Source organism: Arvicanthis niloticus, chromosome 13 (genome assembly GCF_011762505.2).
Source record: "Arvicanthis niloticus isolate mArvNil1 chromosome 13, mArvNil1.pat.X, whole genome shotgun sequence".
Classification (NCBI taxonomy): Eukaryota; Metazoa; Chordata; class Mammalia; order Rodentia; family Muridae; genus Arvicanthis; species Arvicanthis niloticus.
The window spans coordinates 22,697,669-22,721,943 of NC_047670.1; the positions used below are offsets into that span (position 1 = coordinate 22,697,669).

General features: G+C 37.8%; 1 protein-coding gene across 1 annotated transcript in view; it reads left to right on the forward strand.

Moving 5' to 3' along the window:
- The first annotated feature begins 10,251 nt into the window (after nucleotides 1–10,251).
- Trhr (thyrotropin releasing hormone receptor) overlaps nucleotides 10,252–24,275 on the forward strand; it is a 34,095-nt gene continuing 20,071 nt past the window's right edge. The window contains exons 1-2 of the mRNA XM_034516822.1: nucleotides 10,252–10,582; nucleotides 11,168–12,052. Coding sequence (XP_034372713.1) covers nucleotides 11,264–12,052 — 789 coding nt within the window. The 5' untranslated portion in view covers nucleotides 10,252–10,582; nucleotides 11,168–11,263. The remainder of the gene's footprint in view (nucleotides 10,583–11,167; nucleotides 12,053–24,275) is intronic.

Consider the following 24,275-nt stretch of genomic DNA (forward strand, 5'->3'; position numbering starts at 1 on the left):
ACAGTCCCATGCTTGGTCCTTTGACATTAATGTACGATTTTTATGTGTTTCTTTATATAGCCCTTAGTCTTCATAAACACATGTCATGGCATGAAGTCTCATATATACAAGAGGCTGGGCATTTTCCACAATGGAAGTGAAGTAGCACAACAGGAGGTCACAAACAGCATCCTTGCATCCAGTAAGCACGAGCAGTGAAGTTTTATAGATGGAATGAAAACCAGGTGCACATGCAGCAGGTTCAACTTCACAGTGTAAGATCAAAATAAAGCTTTGTCTACCAAGGAACAAAACTAACATTTGCTTCAGTTTCCCCAAAATTATGATCTGGGGAAGATGCTATGCATGATTCTTAGCCACCAGAACCTTCTGGGACCCTCCAACAGAGGTTGAAATGATATTTTAAAAGTCCCACATTAAAAGCATGACATGTCACTCATTCTAACAGTCATTTAACAAATGAGGAAATGAAGGCACAGAGAATGGGAAAAAATATTTCAGGGTCATTGTATTTATGGGGTACTAGAGGATTTTTGTTTTTAAATTTGTGTGTGTGTCTGTCTGTCTGTCCGTGTGTGTGTGTGTGTGTGTGTGTGTGTGTGTGTGTGTGTGTGTGTGTAGAGGGAAGTTGTATTCATATGGAAGTCAAAGGAAGATTTTTCAGGTGTTAGTATACTCTCCTGTCACTTTTGGGAATCCGGGTATCTAACTCTGGACTTTGGGCCTGTCCTCAAACATTCCTACTCTCTGAGCCCCCTTGCTGTCTCTTAAAGATTTGGAGGGAAGACTCAAGTGTTTGTTTCCATAACCTTAAGTCCACGCATCTCCCTTGTTTTCCAGAGCTGGAGCCATTTGTAAAAAAAAAAAAAAAAAAAAAACAGATCACTAAAAAGCACATATTGGCAAGAGTTTTGTTGCTTACTGTGTGGGACATGCTGCTAGAAACCCGTGTCTGGAAGTAAGTGACAATCTTCTGGTTTGATCCACCTGGAGGAGGAAGTCGTAAACACTTGACATGATCAAATTGAAGTAAGCACAAGGAAGAAAGTTTAAAGTTGCTGCCCATGACATCTCTCTTGAAAGACATCGATCAATAGAAAATGCTTCAGAGGCTGAAGTGCACTAGCCCCTTCACTAAACCACTTCAGGGAGGATTTATTAAGAATAGGTATAATATTGGGGACACTGTCTTTTTGTTCTGACTCAGTAGCATCCTCTTATACATAGGGTAAGAGAAAGCAAACATCTACTTTGTAAAGGTTCAGACTTTTTTAGTTATGAAGACATAGGAAATACAAAATATTTTTTCCAATGACAATCTCAGCATTGGAAAGCATGCTGTTTGCTGAGTCAATAGGATCAAGCCATGTTCTGCCTTCTGCTTCCTTCTCTTTACTGTACACATTCTTCCCTCAACAGTGAATACACCTCCCCTCTTCCTATTCTCAAGATTGAGGTCAAGTTTTAAGATGACTCATGAGATTTTCTGACCCTTCAGTCACAATAGCGGTCACTATTATGCATAACTGGAGATCTTGCATAATTTCTTATACTCTTGTCATCTCACTTAAAATGTTTTATTGTAACCTGTATTGTGTGCTTGGTTATTTCTCCCATAGGACAATAAATTTGCTTGTACGTGGACAGCTTTGTCTTATTTATCCTTGCTACCTAAAGTCAATAGAATATGTAGATGCATACGATATTTATTGATTATCTAAAACATGTTTTGTGAATGATACTGGATTTTTAGAGTTGGTATACCCTAGGAGAACCTAAAAGCGTGCCCTTCAAGACTTTGATGTTTTATTCTTTTTGTGTGCACTTTTATTCCTTTTTTAAATTCTTAAATTGAATAGATCATTTGGCTAAAACCCAGAACTAACCTGAACATGGAAACTAGGCGCTCTTGCCAAGATTGTTGACTACAGAGGTGGTGTACCTGCCTAGAAATGCTGGGGGTGATAGGTTTGCTCATCTCCCCTCTCTGATAATATCTTTCAAACAAATGTTTTTGACACAGACATACAATGAGATATGCAGCATATACTCTCATATCATCCCTAGTTTCTAGAACCAGACTTCCAAAGTGGCATTGATTCTGTCCTTCGAGAAGTTTTTCAACCTCTTAGTTTTCTCATTTGCAAATTTATGTAAGTAATAAGATTTATCTCTTGAGGTTGGTATAAGAACTAACTGAATTATTGTATATCAAGTTCTTAGAACAGTGTCAAGTGTTATGATCAATTTAACTGTTTTGTTATTATTTATACACATTAACAAAATGAGTCTCTGACAAAATAACACCTAACCATTTCATCTACATTACAAAAAAAAAATATTTCTCATAGAACTTTAGCTTGGATTCTCAGCCAAAAATTCGAAGCCACTGCTAGTCAATATGAGTATCTTTTTATATATCCATTTATTCTAATTCAAATGAAAAAGAATTGCTTTCTTTTAGAATGGGCAGACTATACAATTTCAGTTAAAAAGATCAATAAGCCCAGCCCTTTATTTCAAGAATGTTTTCATCAAAAGGGATCTTTATTGTCACACTTGAGTTCTGTTCTCTATAATACAAATGAGCACTCTGTATCTTGCCCATTGTTCCTGTATACACCACTAAAGTGAGAAGAGTTTCAGAAACATAAACATCCAAGATCAGTAAGATAAGAAAGACTTTTTTCCTTCTGTTTGAATTCTAGCAACTGCTAAAACTTAGTATACGTTTCAGAGGGTATAGTTCTAGTAATTTCTACTCATATAACTTCACTCAATGTTAAAAAAAGGAACACAACCTTAAGCTGTAATTTTTTTTTCTAATCCTACTTTGCATGTGAGGAATTCAAGGCACAAGGAAGTTAAAGTACTTTTAGCCACACAGGCATTAAGTGAACTGGAGAGGTAAGTCAAGAGTCATGCAGAGACAGCAGGCCTTCGTAATCAAGCCCTGGTGCCCAGAAGAATTCCGTCTCTTCCTGTGCTTTGCAGTCAAGCTCAGCTTCGACCCTCTGAGAGCAAGACCTGGGCTCTCACTGTTCTCACTGAGAATTTGCTTTGTGTGGGTTTTCCCTCAGACTTCAGCTCTTTATTACCTTCTCCCCACCCCCCACCCCCAATGGATTTTCTTGTTCCTGGTCTTGGAAAGCTTTTCTATATCATTCATTTCTGTCTCCATGCTCCCTTGACAATGTGCACATACCCCAGTGACAGCAACTGACACTTTGCATTATAATTGGAAGTTTATGTTAAGTCACTCACGCCAGGCTAGGAGCTCCTTTGTGCTTTCTATATTTATGGTTGCCATTGCAGAGGCTGGCATACAGCCTGCCAAATAATTGGCACTTGAGAAGTGAGCTCTTAACCACTGTGAATGGATGGAGAGGCAAACCTCCACCCTGCAGGTGAGAAATTGCCTTAATGTTGATCTTAGTTCATTCACCACACTTCCTCTGCCAGTCTTTGTCACAGAGGTTTTCCTAGTGGCCTGGACATTTGAAGGGAAAATATAACAAGACATCTTAGAAGTATCGCTGCTATTTGTGTTACACTGATATTTTAATATTTCCACTATTAAAGTGGCCTTTGGTTATCTGAAGTGTGATACTTGTGAATGTGACAGGTTTTGCTTTACCCCTTCAAATAAGATACCAATGCCTGTCATGACTAGTCCCAACAAGCTCTTGACACATCCACCTTCTATAAGGATTGGACCACCAGGGGGCTGGCAGAAAAATTCCCATGAAGCAATACAAAATGAGTATCTACACATCAATGGTAGGCTGACTTCAACATTCAGCTAATGTTAACAATCTGAATCTTTGCCTAAATTTTAGTCACAGTTTCTGGCTTCCTTGCATTTTGAGAAAAGAAGTACATATCTGGCCTTAATACTATGTGCTGTCCTTTCTGTCTGACCTAAGTCAATGCAGCACAGGAGTCAGGCAGTGTATCATTATGCAAAATCACTCTGTAAATAAGTTACCTGATTCCTCAGGTAATCAACTTATAACTCAATAATTATAGCTATAGCAGGTTATGATATACCATACACTTCTTGGACACTCTTTTCAGTGGTTGCTGTGCAATTAAACTTTATATTTACTACTCTATCAACATGAGGGGGATATGAAAAATAAAACTGATATCACTATACATGTTAAAATGCCACTTAACACCTTCAAAATAATATCAAACTTACAAAAATATCTCTTTTTTGTAGCCAATGAGCTTCTTGGTGGTTTGGTGAAGGCACATCACTATAGAGACCATAATACCATATCACCAAGGAGACAAAATAACCCAGCTTCAAAATACATGATTCACAGCATGACAGCAACAAAGGAATGGGAAACACATGCTTTTCTCTGTATACTTCCTCACCAGATCCCAGGCATTTACAGAACAAGTAGGCGGAAAATCAATAGGGATGTGGAATACTTAGCACTATCAGCCATTTCGAGCTAATCAATATTTACAGAACACTCTGGCAAGCAAAAGCAGAACACACAGAATCTCCATCAATATAAAGCATGTTCTAGGCCATAAAAATAAATCCTAATACATTGAAAAAAATTGAAATTATACATAATATGGAGCAAAAGTCAGTAGATAACCAAAAATAAAATAAAATAAAATAAAATAAAATAAAATATGTCTGGAAAATCTATACATATCTGGAAATTAAATAGCCCATTTCTAATGTCTTAAAGATATTATAAAACAAAAGCTAGGAAATACAATGCACAGGCATCTAGGAGATGGCTCAGTGGGTAAGTGCTTGCCATACAAGCTTGCAGACCTGAGTGCAAACCTCCACCACCTCTCTATAAACTGGTGAATGTGTCTGCGAGCCCCTGTAATCCCATTATTACGGATGGTAGAGACACTGGTGGTGACATTGATGAAGGTTTTTGGATGCTAGCTTCACTCCAGGTTTACTGAGAAATCCTACCCCAAGGGATGAAGATGAGATATCACAGAGTAAGATGCCTAAAATCTTCCTGTGGCCACTGAAGGTGTCTGTAGCTGAACACACACATACCACACATCACACCGCACACACACACACACACACACACAAAGAAAACATAGTGAACTAATATAGGCTAGTATAGCATATCAAAATTAATGCCATTCACTGAGGTTAAAATAGAAAATTTGTGGCTGTAACATTTATGTTGAAAACAATCAATGAACCAGTAAGTTTGTATAACAAATCATATATATATATTATACATTAGCAAAAGGAACAAAATACTGATTCTTACAATAAGTATTGGTTAAATATATTTAAATTATACTACTTAAAGGAAACATGCATATTCTTTAATTCCATTTATGTGAAAATTCTATATGACAAATATATTCTAGAAGTTGAGCAATGACTAGCTGATGACAGGTTTGTTCAGGGATGGTGTATACAGATCAGTTTAGGATGATAACAGTTTTCTTGTAAAATGGCTACAGGAAACTTATGTAGTTGTTGCAGCTCAGATTTATAACAATAATCCTTTTGTTGTATAACACTTGCATTTAAGTGAGGTTTTATGTACTAATGTATACCCACATGTTAGATTTTTACAAAATTCTAAGAGTTCTGGGAAACAGTATATATAGGTGTTCATTTGTATACACATGTATGTCAATGGTATAATAAGACCAGAAAAGCAACCAAAGGTGAAGTTTTATATTGAAGAGCCCAGTGAAGAAAACAGAATACCATCTTAGTGAAAAAGATTTATACAACTCTTCACAAATAGAGGGGAATTTTACATAAAATTTCTAAAAGACAAAGAAAAAACTAAATACAATCCATTAAAATATTCAGATTTTACACTAGGGTTCTTACAGTAACTTCAAGTTACATGCATTTTTGAAAATCAGTTTATTGTTTCATAAAACCTGCAATAAATCAAACTAAATGTGAGCTCACAATCCAGACAGTTTGATTAAAGTCTATTCTTTAATCTTTTGTTAGGTCATATCCTTGAATAACCCTTTAGGGAAATTTGTTCAAACAGTGAAACAGTATTATTCCTGAACATGAGGTTCATCTGACCAGATAAGAACAGTACATACACACCACAAGAGAGGGAAGCTATACATGTGTGTTGGTTTATTTCAATTTTGTGCTTAAATATAAAATCTCAGTTTCTTCACAAACATGGGGCAGGTGGTATAAAAATATGCAAGGCACATAAATTTGAAAAGTTTAGCTTGCTCGTGCCCAACTCAGATAACACACACAGTGTCTCTTACAGTTCTGAACAAACAAGATGGAATGTCTTTTCCTTTAGGCAAAACACAAATTCTTGCTCTAGCACATAAAGTATTTTCATTTATTAACCAAAAACCAGAAGATTTCTTTAGCCAATAAAGAAAATTTCAAAAAAATAAAAACCTATTTTGACAATTTTTTGATAGTTTGTCAAATGTCTTCTGTTTTCCTCCAGGGATGGTGATGAAAACTTCATGTGCAAAGAGGAAGTATAAAGCTCTTTCCTGTGATGTAGAAGTGATTCACCCTGGAGTTATACTGACTTCGTAGCCTACCTCCAGAGCCCAAGTCTTCCCAAGCGAGATCCAGGGACCAGAATCTTAGTACAGTCTCTGAAACCTAATTTGAATGATGATATTATATTTCTTCTTTTTAGAGTCCATAAAATTGCACTTTAGTTATCCGTAAGATTCTCTCCACTGTTTTCTGAGCCTATCACCTCCCTAAATCTTATCAAGTTACCTGAGATAATTTGATGCCACCCCTATACACTCCTGTAGCCTAAAATAACAAATGTGGATAGCATAAATAGTTGCTTAATAATGGATTATGATGACTAGTGAAGAACTACCCACCTACTCCTCAACATAGAGCTGACTCTCTTATGGATTGCTCCTGCGGTTTGGAGTGTATACATGTGCTGTGGGAGGAATTTTGGTCACAGAAATGGAAACTTTCTTGTGGCAACTAGGAAAGATAAAAAGCAAACACCATGAGTAAGTCATCTCACTGAGACTGAGGTGGGTCCAAAGAAGTGTTTGCTTTTTTTCTCAGGCTTGAAAGGGAAGTCTAAAGCAAGATCAGAAAACAAATGAACAAGTCCAAGCTAGGAACTGGGGCAATCTTACAAGGTACCTTGTGAATTTTGATGTTTATTTTTCTTGTAAGAAATATGGTACATAATGGAGGAAACCCTATCTAAACAGCAAAGGGCCAGAAATACAGGCAAAATGTGGACTTGAGATATGTGTATGTCACCTTGGGTTCACCATCTACTTACTTCCCTGTGTCTTCACTTACTATTTCCAAAGAAATGCCCTCATTTTTCTCTAGTTAGAAGTACTTAAAAATATAAAGACCACAGTCTTTTATATTTTAGTCTTTGTCTCTTAAGATACTATTTTTAGGATACTATTCTTAGGAAATCTTAATGGAAATATAAGGCGGGCTATTGTTTCACCTCACTTTTGTGGTTTTGTTACAAATAAAAATACATTATATATTACCTGATTCAGATGTGTAAATAAAAAACCTACTTTAAAAAAAATCCTAGTTAATTTAATAACAATGTTGTAAGGATAATAAAGTTGGTTACAAACATAACATAATCTGACAAGGTTGAGGGTAACGGTCAGGTGTGTAAAGAACTTTTTCCCATGCTGTAAAGAACACATTAAGGACTCAAGAACACTGTGAGTCACAGCCCAGGAAGAACCCTCATTAAACACTCTACAGACACAGTCACCCAGTGTCTGTCTCATCACAGCTCAAGTCCTCCAGGTCAAGGAGGTGGTGACACCTTTCCCGACTTCGTGTAATCCTTGGTGCTCTCCACAGCTTTAGGTATCTCATTATCATCAGTCTGCTTTCCACAGCTTTACATAGCTCGTTTTTATCAGCCATGATGTCATCTCTCATCCCCTTTTAAAAAGGAAGCTGTGCTCTTCTTTGAGAGTGCTCTCAGATGTTACCTTCTCTGGGAGGGCTCAACCAGGTCCTCCTGTCCACTGTACAACCACCCACAAGTGCCTTCGTTTTATACCTCAAGCTGTTGAATGTCTATTTCAGGCATACAATTTATGTAACTATTCCTAAGTCTGTTTCTCCCAATAATTGTGAACTATTGGAACGTAAAATGTGGTGGTTATCTCCCAGCCATCCAGAACATAACAGGAATTTAACAGTGATCTTTTAGGAGAAGCAGAGGTATAGAAGAAGAAGCTGAGCATGTATTCAGAACATAGATGCTGAGGAATGGCAATAGAAAAGATCTGGCATGGAGGTGGAACTGAAAAAGCCTACTCCCCTGCAAGTGCTCATTATACAGGAAAAAGAAACAGTATTCCTAACACACCACCTATGAGATCTGAGTGCTGAATAAAGGCCCTGGGAGAATGAGAAGGTAAGATTTGCTTTCTGAAGTAGGATTTTTAATTTGAAGTAGTGAAGTCAGGATAAAGTAGGGAGACAATGCCTCCCTCATAGAAAGCATTTTCATCCCGATTAAAAGACAAGAAAGAAACCATTCTGAGTAATCTCTTCCCTGTAGACCAGGAAGAAAGGGTCAGTCTATTAAACCAGTTGAAGGAACAAACGAATATTCAGGCACAGGATAAAAGATTGTATGCTTGACTGGTGTCCTCCTTTTCTCTCTAAAAATTAAGGAATGATTCAGAGACCAAAACTCAAATACTGACAGAGGTCATACATGTAGGATTACTGAGAAAAGGGTAACTTGTGTAACAGGTGGGTAGAAGGTGGTGGGGCATGTGGAGGATGGGAGAGATCACATTCTACATCAAGGACTCTGACAACCTTTCACTCACAGTTGCCAGTTGTCAGTTAAGCTTCATGCAGGACTGTCGGCCCATCAGCACCGTGACCCTTTGAATTTTTATGAGAAAAAAAAATCTGATTTTAATATGTAATTTCTAGATTTTGAAAGGTAAAAATAATCTAATTGTTTTAAATCACATGTGAGCTGGTCTTGTTCAGGCCAAACAATACATACCTGACGGATAAATGTGTCTTGTGCACTGTAAATTTGTAACACCATCTGATTTGGGGAAAGAACTGGGTTCTGATGTGTTCCTCCATGAGGTAGGGTCACTCACTGTGGCTCTGAACATTGCCTCAGTATCATTGCTACTTGGCTTTGGTCACAGTTCTGATGTCCTAGTGGTCCTATCTACTTAAAATAGACTCCTCTCCTGAGGAGGATCTGATCTTGTAAAATAGAGAATTGGTGCCCCATGCTGGGAGTCCAGCTAAAGGCTCTTTCTCATTGTGCACTGGTCAGGCAAAAGCACAAAAACAGTAGCAGTTGATGTATTCAATCCGGAGAAAAGCCATGTTATAGATTTGCCACAGGTGGCTTTAGAGAGCTGAAAATCAGACTAGCTTGTGCTTTTCTAAAACGACATTGAGTGCATAGCACATTTCATCTCAAGCACTGGGGACTGCAGGGGCTCTTGGTTAGAATTTCACTAGATAATTGTCCCTCCTAGAAGCATGATTGAGAGAAAGCTTTCATGGGTAGGTCCTATGGTTGGCATTTCAGGCCATAATGTAAGGGACAAAGGTACCCGCAGCAAGCAGAGGGCCTCAGAGTACTACAAGTTTCCACAGGTGGATTTTGTTAATCTTATTTTCTTGTTTTCTTTGTTTGTTTGCTTGTTTGTTCATGACACAAGGTCTTGAGATATAGCCCAAACTGGTTTCGAATTCACAGCCCTCCTGACTCCTGACCACTGCAATTGCATGTATACACCCCTACTCCAAGTCTTCAAGTCACTCTTTAAAAATAAAACTTTTATGTGAGCCTCAGAAGCTCACAGTTGCAATGGTTTAAAATCAATTTTAACTCATTTTTCACTCATATAAAATGATAGAAGGGAGCAGGTGTACTGGTTTAGTGGCAAAACAGTACAAAGGTTTCCATAGCAGAGAGAAGTTTCAAAGCGAGCAGCTACTGCAAGCTTTAAGGGCTTTTGCCCGGGTTTTGCTACCTCCTAAAATCCCATTAAGCAAGAAGGAAAATATATCTCAGAGCAGCTCAGGCACAAGAGTTTCTGCAGAACTTAGAGCATCTTCACCTACAAGCTCAGCCGTTTCCAGATCCTTTTATCTGTGATCAGCCTTGTACATTGAGCACTGTGCCAGCCACATGTTTAAAAGTAAATTTTTCAACAGAAGATTCTGAAGCAGTTAGGATTGACTAGCACTTGTGTGTGTGTGTGTGAGAGAGAGAGAGAGAGAGAGAGAGAGAGAGAGAGAGAGAGAGAGAGAGAGAGAGAGAGAGAGAGAGAGAACACTCTCATTAAGGGACGATCTATGGTTTGACAGCCTCAGTGCTGCTCCTGCTGTTGCTGCTTCTGTTACTGCGGCTGTGTGGTCTGTCATGAGTTGAAAAGGGATGTGAGGGTTTAGAGGAACTGCCGCTCGCTCTGAAGACTGAGCCTCTGCTAAGTGGTCTTCCTGCCGGACAGACTGCACAAGATTTCTTCTGCACGACTGGAAACTTGGACCTATCAACACTTCATCTACGCAGAGAAGCAGGCAGCGTGACAGAGTGAAGAGGTAAGAGAGGAAACTGTCTTTTACTAAGATTAGGGACTTGGAGCATGGGGAAGTTAGGTGCAAAACCTTGTTATTTTATACCAAATGATGCTTCATTTCTAAGAGCTGGAAGCAATAGATAAATTCCTACCAGGCTTGACTATTGCACCCTTTGGCTTTTTCCTGTGATTCCTTTTTTTCTTCACGGTACTTTCCCAGAGCATCTGAGAGGTTTCTTTGTATTTGCAATTAGCACATTTTTGGATTTTGGTAGTTTAGAATTGTTTATTTGTTGTTTTTGTTTTTCCAACTGGACCCCGTTTCAAAACAGGACACCGTTCTGCTTCTCTTTTCTTAAGGTTTTTCCCTGTGAAGAGAGAGTTGTTAAGTCGTTACTTTAAATGTGATGTGGTCAAAACAATACTTCACTTTGCCTAGAATTGCAAAAGATTAACAAATAAACAGAAGAAGGAGTTTTCAGAAGTGCATTGGCAGCCCACTAGTGTAAACACTCAGAGGTGTAAAGAGAGAAAATGAGTTTCCTGTGAGTGTGACTTGATCGGAAATGGAGAGATTGTGAGTGAACATGTGTGTGGCTTTTCACAGGGGAAAGAACTACTACAAAAACAAACAACAAAAGGGTGAAGGCTGGAAAGATGTTTTAAAGAGTCTCTGTGTCAGAGAAGCTTCAAGCCACTGAAGATGGAGAATGATACTGTCAGTGAACTGAACCAAACCGAGCTCCAGCCACAAGCAGCTGTGGCCCTTGAGTACCAGGTGGTCACCATCTTACTTGTGGTCGTTATTTGTGGACTGGGCATTGTGGGCAACATCATGGTAGTCCTAGTGGTCATGAGAACCAAGCACATGAGAACCCCTACAAACTGCTACCTGGTGAGTCTGGCTGTGGCGGATCTCATGGTTCTGGTGGCTGCAGGCCTCCCCAACATAACCGACAGCATCTATGGTTCCTGGGTCTATGGCTATGCTGGCTGCCTCTGTATTACATATCTCCAGTACTTAGGAATTAATGCATCCTCATGTTCAATAACAGCCTTTACCATTGAGAGGTACATAGCAATCTGTCACCCCATCAAAGCCCAGTTTCTCTGCACATTTTCCAGAGCCAAAAAAATCATTATCTTTGTATGGGCCTTCACATCCATTTACTGTATGCTCTGGTTCTTCCTGCTGGATCTCAATATCAGTACCTACAAAGATGCTATTGTGGTATCCTGTGGCTACAAGATCTCTAGGAACTACTACTCGCCTATTTACCTAATGGACTTTGGTGTCTTTTATGTCGTTCCAATGATCCTGGCCACTGTGCTTTATGGATTTATAGCTAGAATCCTCTTCTTAAACCCCATTCCTTCAGACCCTAAAGAAAACTCGAAGATGTGGAAAAGTGACTCAATCCATCAGAACAAGAATTTGAATTTAAATGCCACCAACAGATGTTTCAATAGCACTGTATCTTCCAGGAAGCAGGTAAGCAAAGCTGAACTTCCAAGTCAAGAGAGGAAATATGAAATAGAGTTTTTGTGAGATGGGATCAACTTTGTCCTATTTAGCTGATGGCAGAAGCAAAATACAATCATGCAGATGTCTCAAAGCATAAGCTTCTGCTTTGCATATTAAACATACCTCTGGATCAACTGAAGATCTAAAATTAAATGGAGGGATTTGATAGCACTTTGACAGGAAGCAGTTTCATGTTAAGATATGAGGGACTGTAGACAGAACCCCAGAGACCTTGATTTAAAACACATGTTCCTCTCTGAAAATGGTATCAGAACATTCAGAACTCTTCAGACTTCTGTAGGGAAAATTTCTGTTGCATGACAAAGAATTACTTTTCAGGATCTGTACTACACATTAACCAAGAGAATTTGACAATAGGTTAGTGAGTCAAAATAATGGAACTTGTCTTGCATTGTATAGTTACTCACAACTGACTTCCACAAAAGACAGGCAGTCAGCTTTATTTGGTTGGCCTTGATGAGAGATGATTCCCTAACCCTTTTCTATAGAGCTTTCCAAGTAATGTTAGTATGCAGGAGCTGGGAATGAAATTACCTCGGGGGGGGGGGGGGATTCAAATGAATGGCCAACATCAAATTGCATGAGTTATAAACAATTTTTAATGTGGGGTTGCTAACTTAGCATAATTGGAATTCTTTTATGCTTCCATATAACCTAATGTGCATGTGGCTTCAGTGGGATGGTGGTTTTATTAGTGACTAAAGCACCTCATGTATAAGACATTGCAAAAATAGATGGCTCTATAGCATATAATCATCTGTTTGTGTCTGCACGACTGTCCTGAGATACTTATGAGCCTGTCACTCAGCTTCTTCTCTTTCTCTATTTGTAATGAATATGAAGTAAATATTCTCATAATGAAAAAAGAAATCATGGAATCAACAATATAGTTCCTTTCAAATCACTTGATTTTTTTATATTTTTTTATAAGAAGAAACAGTTAATTCTATTTATGCACATAAAAAACTGACTGTGCTTTTAGAAGCATGTAAGTAGACCTTCCATACTGTAAGTTCTTAAACTCTAGGTTACCTAATATGTTATGAATTGTGACTGGATAAATTGTGATATGTGTATACATGCACATGGCAGAGCAAACTTATAAAAGTAAAGATGTTTGCAGTGAAGAGAGCCCTAGTTAAAGAAAATACATGCATCATTCTAAATGACATGTGACACTTGATCCACATGACACGTATTATGAAGACAAAAGGGAACTCATGACTAACTACTACCAAGTCTTTGCTTCTGAACGTAGACAGCAATGCTATAGTGTCTATGTTAATGTAAGGTATAGCTGGCCATTAATCAAAGATTGATTCATGGAAATGGTGAAAGATAAATTGGCCTTCTATATAGACAAATTTTAACAAATACAATATGACAATACATAATATGCACATCTTAATTAGGGACCAAACATTAGTTAATATTAGCAGCAAGGTAGGTCAGTTAGAAAATGCATTCCTTATACTCATATTTCTATTCTGGTTATAATTTTTTAAAAGCTTGTTTGTCTGATCTGATGTCCTTTCTTTGAATTACAGTCATTTGCACCTATCAGCATTAATAATGTGCTTTAGATTGATAATTATGTTACATGTTCACAATTTTTTCAAAGGGTGTAAATGGAAGGCATGAGAACAAGGTAGTGTTTCGACATGAGAAACTGGCAGCTCAGGATGAGGAAGATTGGAAGGGTACAAGATGAGATGGAGAGGCTGAAAGTGACCCCTGAGGGCAGCTGGTAGTGTTACAAGCAAAAGTAAGATTCTCTATAGTGGTGGTTCTCACCCTTCCTAATGCTGTGACCATTTAATAGAGTTCCTCACGTTTTGGTGACTTCAACCATAAAATTATTTTTATTGCTTCTTCATAACTGTAATTTTGCTACTGTTTTAAATCATAATGTAAATATCTGTGTTTTCTGAAGGTATTAGGCCACCACTGTGAAAGGGTCTTGTGACCCCCAAAAGGGTCACCATCCAAAGGTTGAGGACCACTGATCTATAGAGAGAATTTAAAGGAATGTAAATAATATGTCTGACATAGGGATTTTTAAAAGTACCATTCAATATAGTAGCAGGCTCACATATAGACTATGCAATATAGTAGCAGGCTCATATTTGGGTGGACAGTGGCAGCCCCAGAGAATGGGATCACAGCTATGAATAGGGTCTGCTTGTTCCAAAGTTAATAACCTGTGTTCTGGACTTTCCATTTTCTAAAATCACTTCTTAATTCTTCATAAGGTTAAAATCTCTATGTCCTATAACTCAAGGGTGTTTATTTTACTATTTCTCTCTGATTTTTTTTTTCTTTTAGACAAGTGTAACTTACATTTTAATAAATACTTATTGGGTCCAGGTCCTTCTAGCCAAGTTACTAAAATCAAATGGACACAATTTAGAGGGTTACATTTAAAAAAAAAAAAAAAAAAAAAAAAGAAAGAAAGAAAGAAAGAGAAAAGTTATTTTCTGTGAAAGAAAAATATGATGCTTTCTTTGCTTATTCATTTTTTTTACTTGTATCTCCAGTGTAAAAGGTCTAGATTCAAACTTTTTTTTCCATTACTCAATGATTTGATTGAATTTTAATAAACCCCTGAGTTGAGATCAATTAAATCCAACCTTACTCCACTCTGTGGTTAGAAGGTATGTAAAGATTGCCTGACTGAATCAGCGTTTTGTTTCACAGTAGGTGGTTTGCCTGTGTTTAAAGGGTGGCATTTGTTACATTTCAGCTCTGCCTACACAGAGCCACAAGCTCCCTCAGTGCATCTGCTTCCCATGTTCAGCACTGTGAAGAGAAACAGTCTCTATCACTGATTATCACCATCTTTGGCTGCATATTTCTGCATAATTTATTGAATCTAAAATGTTTGGAAGCACAGAAGACCTTTTTGGTAAAATTCCTACCCTTTCGTTAAAATTCTGTACTGTCAATAAACAAACTCATTTCAAATATTTACTTTCCATGGACTGCAGGGATATGCAAGGTGTCTTACAGAGTGGGTTTCTGGTTTTGTTTTCAGTCCCACCACTTAGCCATTCCTCCTGTCTTACAGTATAGGGAGTGGGAAACTAGAGTGACCTAGTCCTAATAGAAGCTCTGAGAAAGTCTATTCATTTCTATTACAGATTTTTTTTTTATTAATCCAGCCTTTAAAATACCAGCTCTTCTTTCTATAAAGCGCTTCAGACATCTCTGCTTTGTTAGAAACATATGTTGAAATCCCATGAAACAAAACAAAAGGAGCTTCCCTCTCTAAAGTAACACATGCCATTTGGGGATGACGCTGATGATGGTGGTAGTGATTAGGAAGTTATGAAGTAACAGTGTATTGTGGGACGATTGGGGGATTAGGAATGAGGAAAAGGCGACTCTCTGTCAAAGACCACCACTGCCATTACTTATATTTCTTTTCTTCTACTTTAATTGGATCACTTTAAATTATTATAGCCTATATTATTTATGCTTGCTTCTCATTTTTACTCCCAAAGTATTAAAAGTAAAGATTTTAAAGAGAACACAAATAGTAGAAGTAATCACAACTTAATCAGTTTTTCTAAGACCCAGTTTTCTCACCCATAAAATGGGTAAAAATAAAAAAAAAAAAATTCACTTGTAGAGTTGTTGTGGAAATAAAGTGAGATGCACCAGACAAAATTTGTGTTTGCTCTATCCCCACCTGTCAGCTGCTTTTCAGGAATTAAATCTTCCTGACACCTTTCTGCTCTGCTCTGAAGCAGCCCTAGACAGTTGGTATTTTTCACGGAAGTAAAGGTTCTAATGTGCCTGCTCTCTTCTCTTTCTGCCTTTCTCCAGTCTGTCTCTAATGTTAACCACCCCTATTTGTGATGCAAGTATGTGTGTGTGTGTGTGTGTGTGTGTGTGTGTGTGTGTGTGTATGTACATATATAAATAGGTACATGCATGTGTTTGAGTGTATAGTGACATATAAATATATAAATAAATACATGCATGCTTATCTGTGTATATATAGTGGTATATAAATATGTACATGTGTGGGGGTATATAAATATATGCATGCTTTTGTGTGTGTGTTTCATGGTGTATAAAAACATACATGTGTGTGCAGTGGTATATAAATATGTACATGCTTGTATGTGTGTGTGTGTGGTGATGTACAAATATATGCATGCTTGTGTGTCTGAAGTCCAAAGATAGACAAAGCATATCTCCTTCAGTTGCTCCTTGTCTTGCTCTTTAGACAGGTTCACTTCCTAAGAGAGCTCACCCATTTTGTTCAGTGAGCATCCAGAGATGCACTGTCTTTGTTTGCATTTATAGTGTTGGGGTAACTGACACAAGCAACCACACACATGGATGCAGGAGATCTGAACTCGGGTTCTCATATTTGTGCAGCAAACTCTTTACCAACTGAGCCCTCTTGGTAGTCCAATGTGTTCTCTTAAAAGAAACAACAAGGAAGACACCAGTAGTTCTAGTCATGCTAACATGGAAGGTGGAAGGTTCACAAGGCCTCAACTCTAGACAAAGAACTACCGGCAAGTAAGGAATGCTGAAAGCAGGAAGACGATTTTCTCCAGGGAAGACTAGAAGAGATGAGTTGGTTATCTAATATCTAATGAGAGAACTGAGAATGTCTAAATAATATCATACAGACGGAGGCAAGTTATATATATTTTATATATACATACATATATATTTTGCCAAATATATGTAATACATAGCTTCCTGTTATATATATATTTCTAAATACACACAAACACACAGAGAGACACACATGTAACAGCAATTAAAGAAAAGGAGGTGATAAATTTGAAAGAGAGCAAGGTAAAGACATATAAGAGAAGCCAGAGGAAAGAAAGAGAAGGGGAAAACTACATAATTATAATCTCAAAAAATTGTGAGTGTGCATGTGAGTGTGTGAGTGTGTGTGTCTGTTTGTGTGTGTATATTTTTTAAAGAAAGAAGCAACCTTGTCAAAACACAAAGCAACCCCTGTGTGGTGGTGCAACACTGCAATATCCACACTGGAAAGGTGAGACACGAAGACAAGTGTAAGGCAGGCCAGTGGAGTGATTCAGCAGCCTACACCTCAAGACTCTATTTAAATACATAAACAAACAAACAAAAACAAAAGACAGAGGCAGCGGAGTAATAGTGGAATGGCTTAGATGTAGGAGCTGGGAACACAAAGGTTTTAGGTTTCATGACTCATGCAGTTGGCAGCTGCATTCACATTTTAGAGAACAACCCCACCTCCCCTTGCTTCACATCTAATGTAATATCTCAATATAATGTAATCTTCTCTCCCAGCCAGGAACTTAGCCAGTGATTGGCCTTACAAGGCCTTTAAAGCATAGTGAGCTTTTCAGCACTGATCCTTCATTGAAGTTTCCCCAGATTTACTGGGGCTATTTACACAGGCTTACCTTCCACCTTTAATTGTTTTCGTTCTTCCAATCATGTGAATTCAACTATCTTCATACCAATATATATATATATATATATATATATATATATATATATATATAATAATATATCATATATATTATATATATCATATTAATATATATAATATATTATATATATAATATATTATGTATATATAATATATAATACATATATATGTATATATAATATATAATATATATTATATATATTATATATATGTATATATAATATACATATATATTATAATATATACATATATATGTATATAAATATACATATATTATATATATTATATAATATATATATATAAATTTCTAAGTAAAAAAAAAAACAAGTAGTTTGTCAGAACACACATATAGCTAAGTGTGCCACTTTGATTTTATTAATAAAGAATAGCTTCCCGCCTGAGGGTGGTGGCACGTGCTTTTAATCCCAGCACTCAGAGGGCAGAGGCAGGTGGCTTTCCGAGTTCGAGGCAAGCCTGGTCTACAGAGTGAGTTCCAGGACAGCAAAGGCTACATAGAAAAACCCTGTCCAAAAAAAAAAAAAAAGAAAAAAAAGAATAGCTTCCATTTCCTGATTCATATACTGTTTCAAGGACAGTTCCCATAAATGTACGAAATGATAACCTCTGCAGCTGTGTGCTTTGTGTCCTTCCTCCTAGATGAGTACACCCTGTTTGTTTGCAAATTTTGGATTTGCAGCTCTGAGCCAAGATTTCACTGTCAAACATATGTATATTCTACAAAAGAGGGATGCCTTTACCACTGCAGATCATAAAACAAGCTATTCTTAAGAATCCTTTTTCTTCAGTCAATACCCTCTATGACGCTGTTGAATCTTTCCATAAACTTTCCCATGCTTATTCCCATGCTTAATCCCACCACTTATAGGTCTTTAATATAAAGCTTTAGAGAAGACATCTTCTGGTTCATATTGATGATTGCATTTTGGACATCATAGGTTTACATCAGATTCGTAGATCTAATTAAGCTCATTCTCCACTTTACAAATCTATATCTTTCTCTCTTCTCTATTTAATGTTTCCAGACCAGAAGCCGGGGAGTCTGTCTAAACACGTTTTACTCCTGTTATCCCCTAACCTAAACTTAAGCAGTAGTAAAGAGCTGGCGGTCCTCGTGGTAACTCTCAGGGTTGACCCACTTCTCCCCCAACACTAGCACTGTGCAGATTCACTGCCTCTCACTGTTCTGGTTTAATACACACTGCACTAGTCTCTCTGACTCCTGTTCTACTCCGCTCAACTACTCTGCACATGGCTCACTAAATGATCTCTCCCGTGCAGAGTTACATTATCAAACATCATTTTTAGGGTTCCCTCAAGCCTAACATTTAAACTACCTGGCATAACAAATAAAATCCTGGCACCTTTCCATAACTTTCAGCTTCATCTCCCATGGCTCTCTCAACTTATACTTTATGCTCCAGCAGAACTGAATTATTTTCAGTTCTCTGAGTATGCTCTGTTCTCAGCCAGAACATCCTTCCACTGGCAGCTTCCCAATTGTCTTTTAAATCTCAAATCAATCTCTCATGCACCCCTTAAAGCCTTTCCTGAAATTCTTAGGCAGAGTTGAAGAGCTGATTCCCCAGCGAGCAGTACACATAAAGTGGTTTTTCCTGTGCTTCTACAGTATTTTGCATATTTTAATAACTTGTCTGTTTTCTATATCTCCTAATGTCCTTAATAGTAAGAACTTTCACCCTTTACTATGTTCAGAACTGAACGTGGAATATGGTAAGTCTTCCAAGTGTAAGGATATGGTGATAAACTGTAGCCTGGGAATACAGGCTTTGCAAGAGCAGGTTGCCAGTCTCTCTTCCCATTTCCACATCATAACCATCTTAACATTGTTGACCTCGCTTATTGTAACTTCACTACATGAATCAACAAATGTAAAGATAAAGTCCTTCCCCTCATTTTCCCACATATATCTGTTTGTATGAATATACCTTAAAGACAACACTTTTCATATGCAATATAAGTAGGAATATAAAAACTAGATGCACGAGTGCTTCAGGCCTCAGTCATGCCCAACACTCTTTTGCCCCAAGTGAAAATACTACCTATGTGTGCCCAATCCTTCTCTAATTTTAAGTAAAATTTGCATCTCTTCAATTAAATCCTTCCTTGCATTTCAAGATAACACAAGTGGAACTAATTACTGAATAATGATGAAGTTATTAGGTAAGTCTTTTTTAGGATTTTTTTTCCTTACAATGCCGACAAGCCCAACTCAGAAACACCGCAGACTAAAACAATTCACTTTGTAATACAAAATTTAGTTGCCTATCCCACAGGCTTTAAAAATCCTCTCCTAAATGAAGGAGCTACTTTGAACAGAAGGTGCAAAGGAGAAAAGTAATGGCAACCTAAGGAAGATAAAGCATATTGAGCATCAGTGCAAAGACAGTAGTAGATCCAAGTGAATGGGAATGTCCCCCAGTGAGTAATTTTCTTAACATACTTCATGCACATCATAGATAGATAGATAGATAGATAGATAGATAGATAGATAGATAGATAGATAGATAGTATAGAGATATTTCCCTTTTGTCTGTCTTTGAAAACCTCAACATGTTTTATGGCTTTGCTCACCTGTTGTTTTTTTTTAATTCGATAATCATTTGTTGAGCACCAATTTCAAGCCAGGCACTATTTCAGAAAAGCAATAACAGTCACTGCTGCATAGAACTTACTGTAAGATGTAAAAGATTGACACTAATAACCAGGGGAAAGTAGGACATTAAGGTTTATAGTACACAGAAGAAGCATCAATAAAGGAGCGACTATAGCAGTTAAGGCTGGAGAAGTATCCTCAGAAGCAGTAAGACCTGCTCCTGTTCTTAAAATAAGCCAGTGTCTCAAGTCAACACAGAAAGCAAAGACTTTCAGAGGAGCAGAGGTCATCTGTGTAGCCAAGGTACCAAGAATAAGGCATTTTGTTTCATCTGAAGGCATCTAAACTTGGTCATAAAGCACTGGGGAGCCACCACAGCCTTTCCTAGTGACAGTAGAAAATGGGACTTAAACTTAGTTCTTAAAATTATATGGCCTAGTCAGCATGAATCAAAGAGCCAGAAATGAGGATTTTGCAATCCAGCAAGAAGGATGTAAGACTTGATGTAAGAAGCAATAGTTGAGATGAGAAGGAAAGACTGCAAGCGAGAAATATGTAAAACCAAAACCAGCAGTTTGACAGGTAAGGAAGACAAAGTCTTAGCTGAAATGTAGTAATCTTGCATACAGCACAGAATGAAAACAGAGAACATTCTTTATTTGCATTTATCTCTTCTTCACAGATTTAACCACATCAACTAGGACGGACACACACACACACACACACACACACACAGTATCAACTTTATGCCTTGCGGTTTTTACTTAAATGATTCTCTAATTGAGGAGCAGAAAAGAATGATGAATCAGAGAGAAATTTGACATAATGAGTAAAAGATAGGATATGCCCAACTCTTAAAAGAAGAAAAGAAAGAAAGGTAGGTAACTTAATAGAGCAGTGCAGACTGGGAGGGGGAGAGAGAGGAGGAGGGAGGGAAGGAGGTAGAGAGAGTATAGTTGAAACAAATATATGTAGCATTTTAGGACTACCCTGGACATAATATATATAAAGTGTTAATCATATGTGTGTAATATATGTGATAATCATATATAAAGTGTTGCATGTGGCCTATATAAACAACACAAGTCCCTTTGGGCTGTATACTCTACATGGACTACCCTAGGCATAATAATATAGTGGCTCAGAATATCAAAGTACCCCATGTATTTTCATTTGCAGCCGTTATTGCTTGAGTTTTATGGATATTTGTGAATGTGTGAGAGCTCAATGTGTTTATGCATGAAGCTTGGTTAGCTCAGGAAGTGACCCAGTGAGAGATGTGGTGTCATCATGAGACTGTGCACACTAAAGTGAAGCAATGCTGAGACCATATGAAATTCTGAACATCGTAAAGTGACAGACCGTGAAGGGCTGATGACATCATCACACTTCCTCTGATAGCGCTCAGCTTGGAGTGCTTCTACTTTGCAAATATTTGAATGAGACAGAGTTTTTTTTTTTTTAAGAATGCCCTGATTCATTTCATATTTTATCAAGAAAGATGAAAATGGACTCAGAGCAATAGTCATACAATAAGAGAAATTTTTAGCTAGAGATTATACAGTACCAGGACAAAATGCGAGGAATTTCTTTAAGAATCAATTATATATCTTTCAGTGCTAAAATCAGTCAAGTGAGGTCGTCTATATAAACTAACCACACTGGAATGAGGAGGCCTTACTCTGCATGAAACATGGTCTGGTTACAATCTCTCCCAGCACATTGTTATGTGAGGGAGTAATCATTGGAAATAAAAACAAATCTACAATTCCTGGAGAGATCCACAATTCTTTTCACCTATAATTTAATAAAATAAGCCCTACTATGCCAGGCATCATGTTGCAAATCTGAATGAGGAAATTTCTGCTCACTGGAAGTTTGCAATCTAGTCAAAAGAAAGGAAGTGAAGTAATAGCTGTCTTGGTCAGTGTTCTATTGCTGTGAAGAGGCACCATAACCAAGGCAGCTCTTATAAAAAACAGCACTTAATTGGGACTTGCTTACAGTTTCACAGATTTAGTCCATTTTCATCACGATAGGGAGCATGGCAGCATAGAAGAAGACACGGCGCTAGAGGAAAGGCTGAGACTTTACGTCTGGATCCACAAGCAGAAAGAAAAGTAGCATACTGGGTCTGGTCTTTTGAAACCTCAAAGCCTATCTGTAGTGACACACACTTCCACTAACAAGTCCACACATCCTAATTCCTCTTAACAATCCTCCCTGATGACTAAGCATTCAAACATATGAGCCTACGGGGACTATTCTTATTCAAAGCACCATAATAACTAAATCCACAAAATGCTAAGAGTTAAAATAATAAGAATCTCATGGTAGTGGCTGGGAAGAAGTGTGCAACAAAGGAGCTATAGAAAAAGTAGTACTTCTAAGATGAGCCGTGTGAGTTAATAGACATTTGTGGATGGGATGGGATGGAAAGATGACCGTTTCAGCAAAGGAAACTATCCAAGTAACAATGAGAAGTCCTGGAAGACCCTGCCAGGGAACCACCAATGGCTCCTTAAGAGAATAAAGGGACTGGGAATGGTCTTTATCCTGTCTATTGGGGGTGCTGGACAAAATTGAAAGGCTAGATAAATCACTCTCAGATTGCAAGGCAAATAAAATTATGTTGTCACAAGATCTATGGCTATCATTCTTTTTTTCAATATAGGAAAACAATTGAGAGCCAGGGTCAAAGGCATTATTTAGAAAATATCTGAGCCATGTGAGGCATGGTGCAAGAGGGTACCCAAATAAAATTAATGGCAGCAAGGATGGAAAGACATGAATTTTTTTGGAATAGAATTAATGAATTTAGTGTGAATAGATGGGTAGAAAAAGAAAGAAAGAAAAAGAGTCGAAAGGTGATATTGGACTATCGGGAGATAAAGAGGTATGACAGCTGTGAAGCATGAATTCTAGACTATTATAGCATTGTGCCAGATCCCCTTCAATGTTATATGGTCTACTTCATTAGCAGTCTTGAGCCTCAGTTTGCTCATCTGTCCAGAAGATGATAATGGTAATACCTTTGTTCAAAAATAATTAGGATTAGTCCAAAATCCGTGCAATCACTAGTCATAGTGTTTGGAACATGGAAACAATAACCATTAATTATCACTATCCTTCTTTGAGAGTGTGCTTTAGCAAATAAACGGTTAATAGAAGACAAAAGATTTCAATGGAGTGAACCTGCCTTGCATATTACGGATTTAGAGTCTACAAAGACACAGTCAAGAATATAGATTTAGAGCTCAGATTTAGGGGTCAGAAGAAACAGTTATCCTATAAATACAGAGTTCTGAGCAAGCAGCGTGTAGATGGAATGATGGCCCAAGAACAGGCTCAATCGTAGTGGAAATGCTGGAGTATAGGAAAGAACCTTGAAAGTAGCCAGAATTCTGGGAGTGGAGAAAGCGTGAGGAGAGAAGATAGTACTGCGTGTAAGGAGGAAAGCCAGGAGGGGACTGTTTCAGCAGTCATCGTCAGAAAACTGTAGAGTTAAGCACTGAGAAACACCCAAATATTGTGAGTGCAGACTCCATAGAGAACTGAGGCAAACTTGAGAGAGAAGCCACGCACAAGCCTGATCGACGAAGGAATGGTGGTGATGTGGAGAAGTGAGGCAACATTTTTTTTGTTGTTGTTTGTATTTTGCTCTACCTCTGAAGACAGAAAAATCTAAGCCTTATAAATCTTAATGAGAACGAGCCAATAGAATAAAAGGAATTATCTGTATACATTGGAACATGACACAACTGTCCATTGTAGAAAACAGGAGAGGGAAAACCCTGTCTCTGGCCCACGTTCGCTGGCAAGAGGTACTCATAGACCATACTGTCAGAGCTGTGTGCAACCTTATCCCTAAGCAGGTTGGGGGTGGCTCAGCTGGTTGAGAGCCTGCCTGGAGGGCATGAAACCTTATTTTTAATCTCCAGCACTGGCACGCTAATGCTCTGGTTGCCACCTGCAATCCCAGCACTTCGGGGATAATGATAGCATGACCACAGACTTAAATCCCATTCATGCTTATAAAAACTGAGCTAGTAACACCACAAATTACTGGACATCTGAATTTA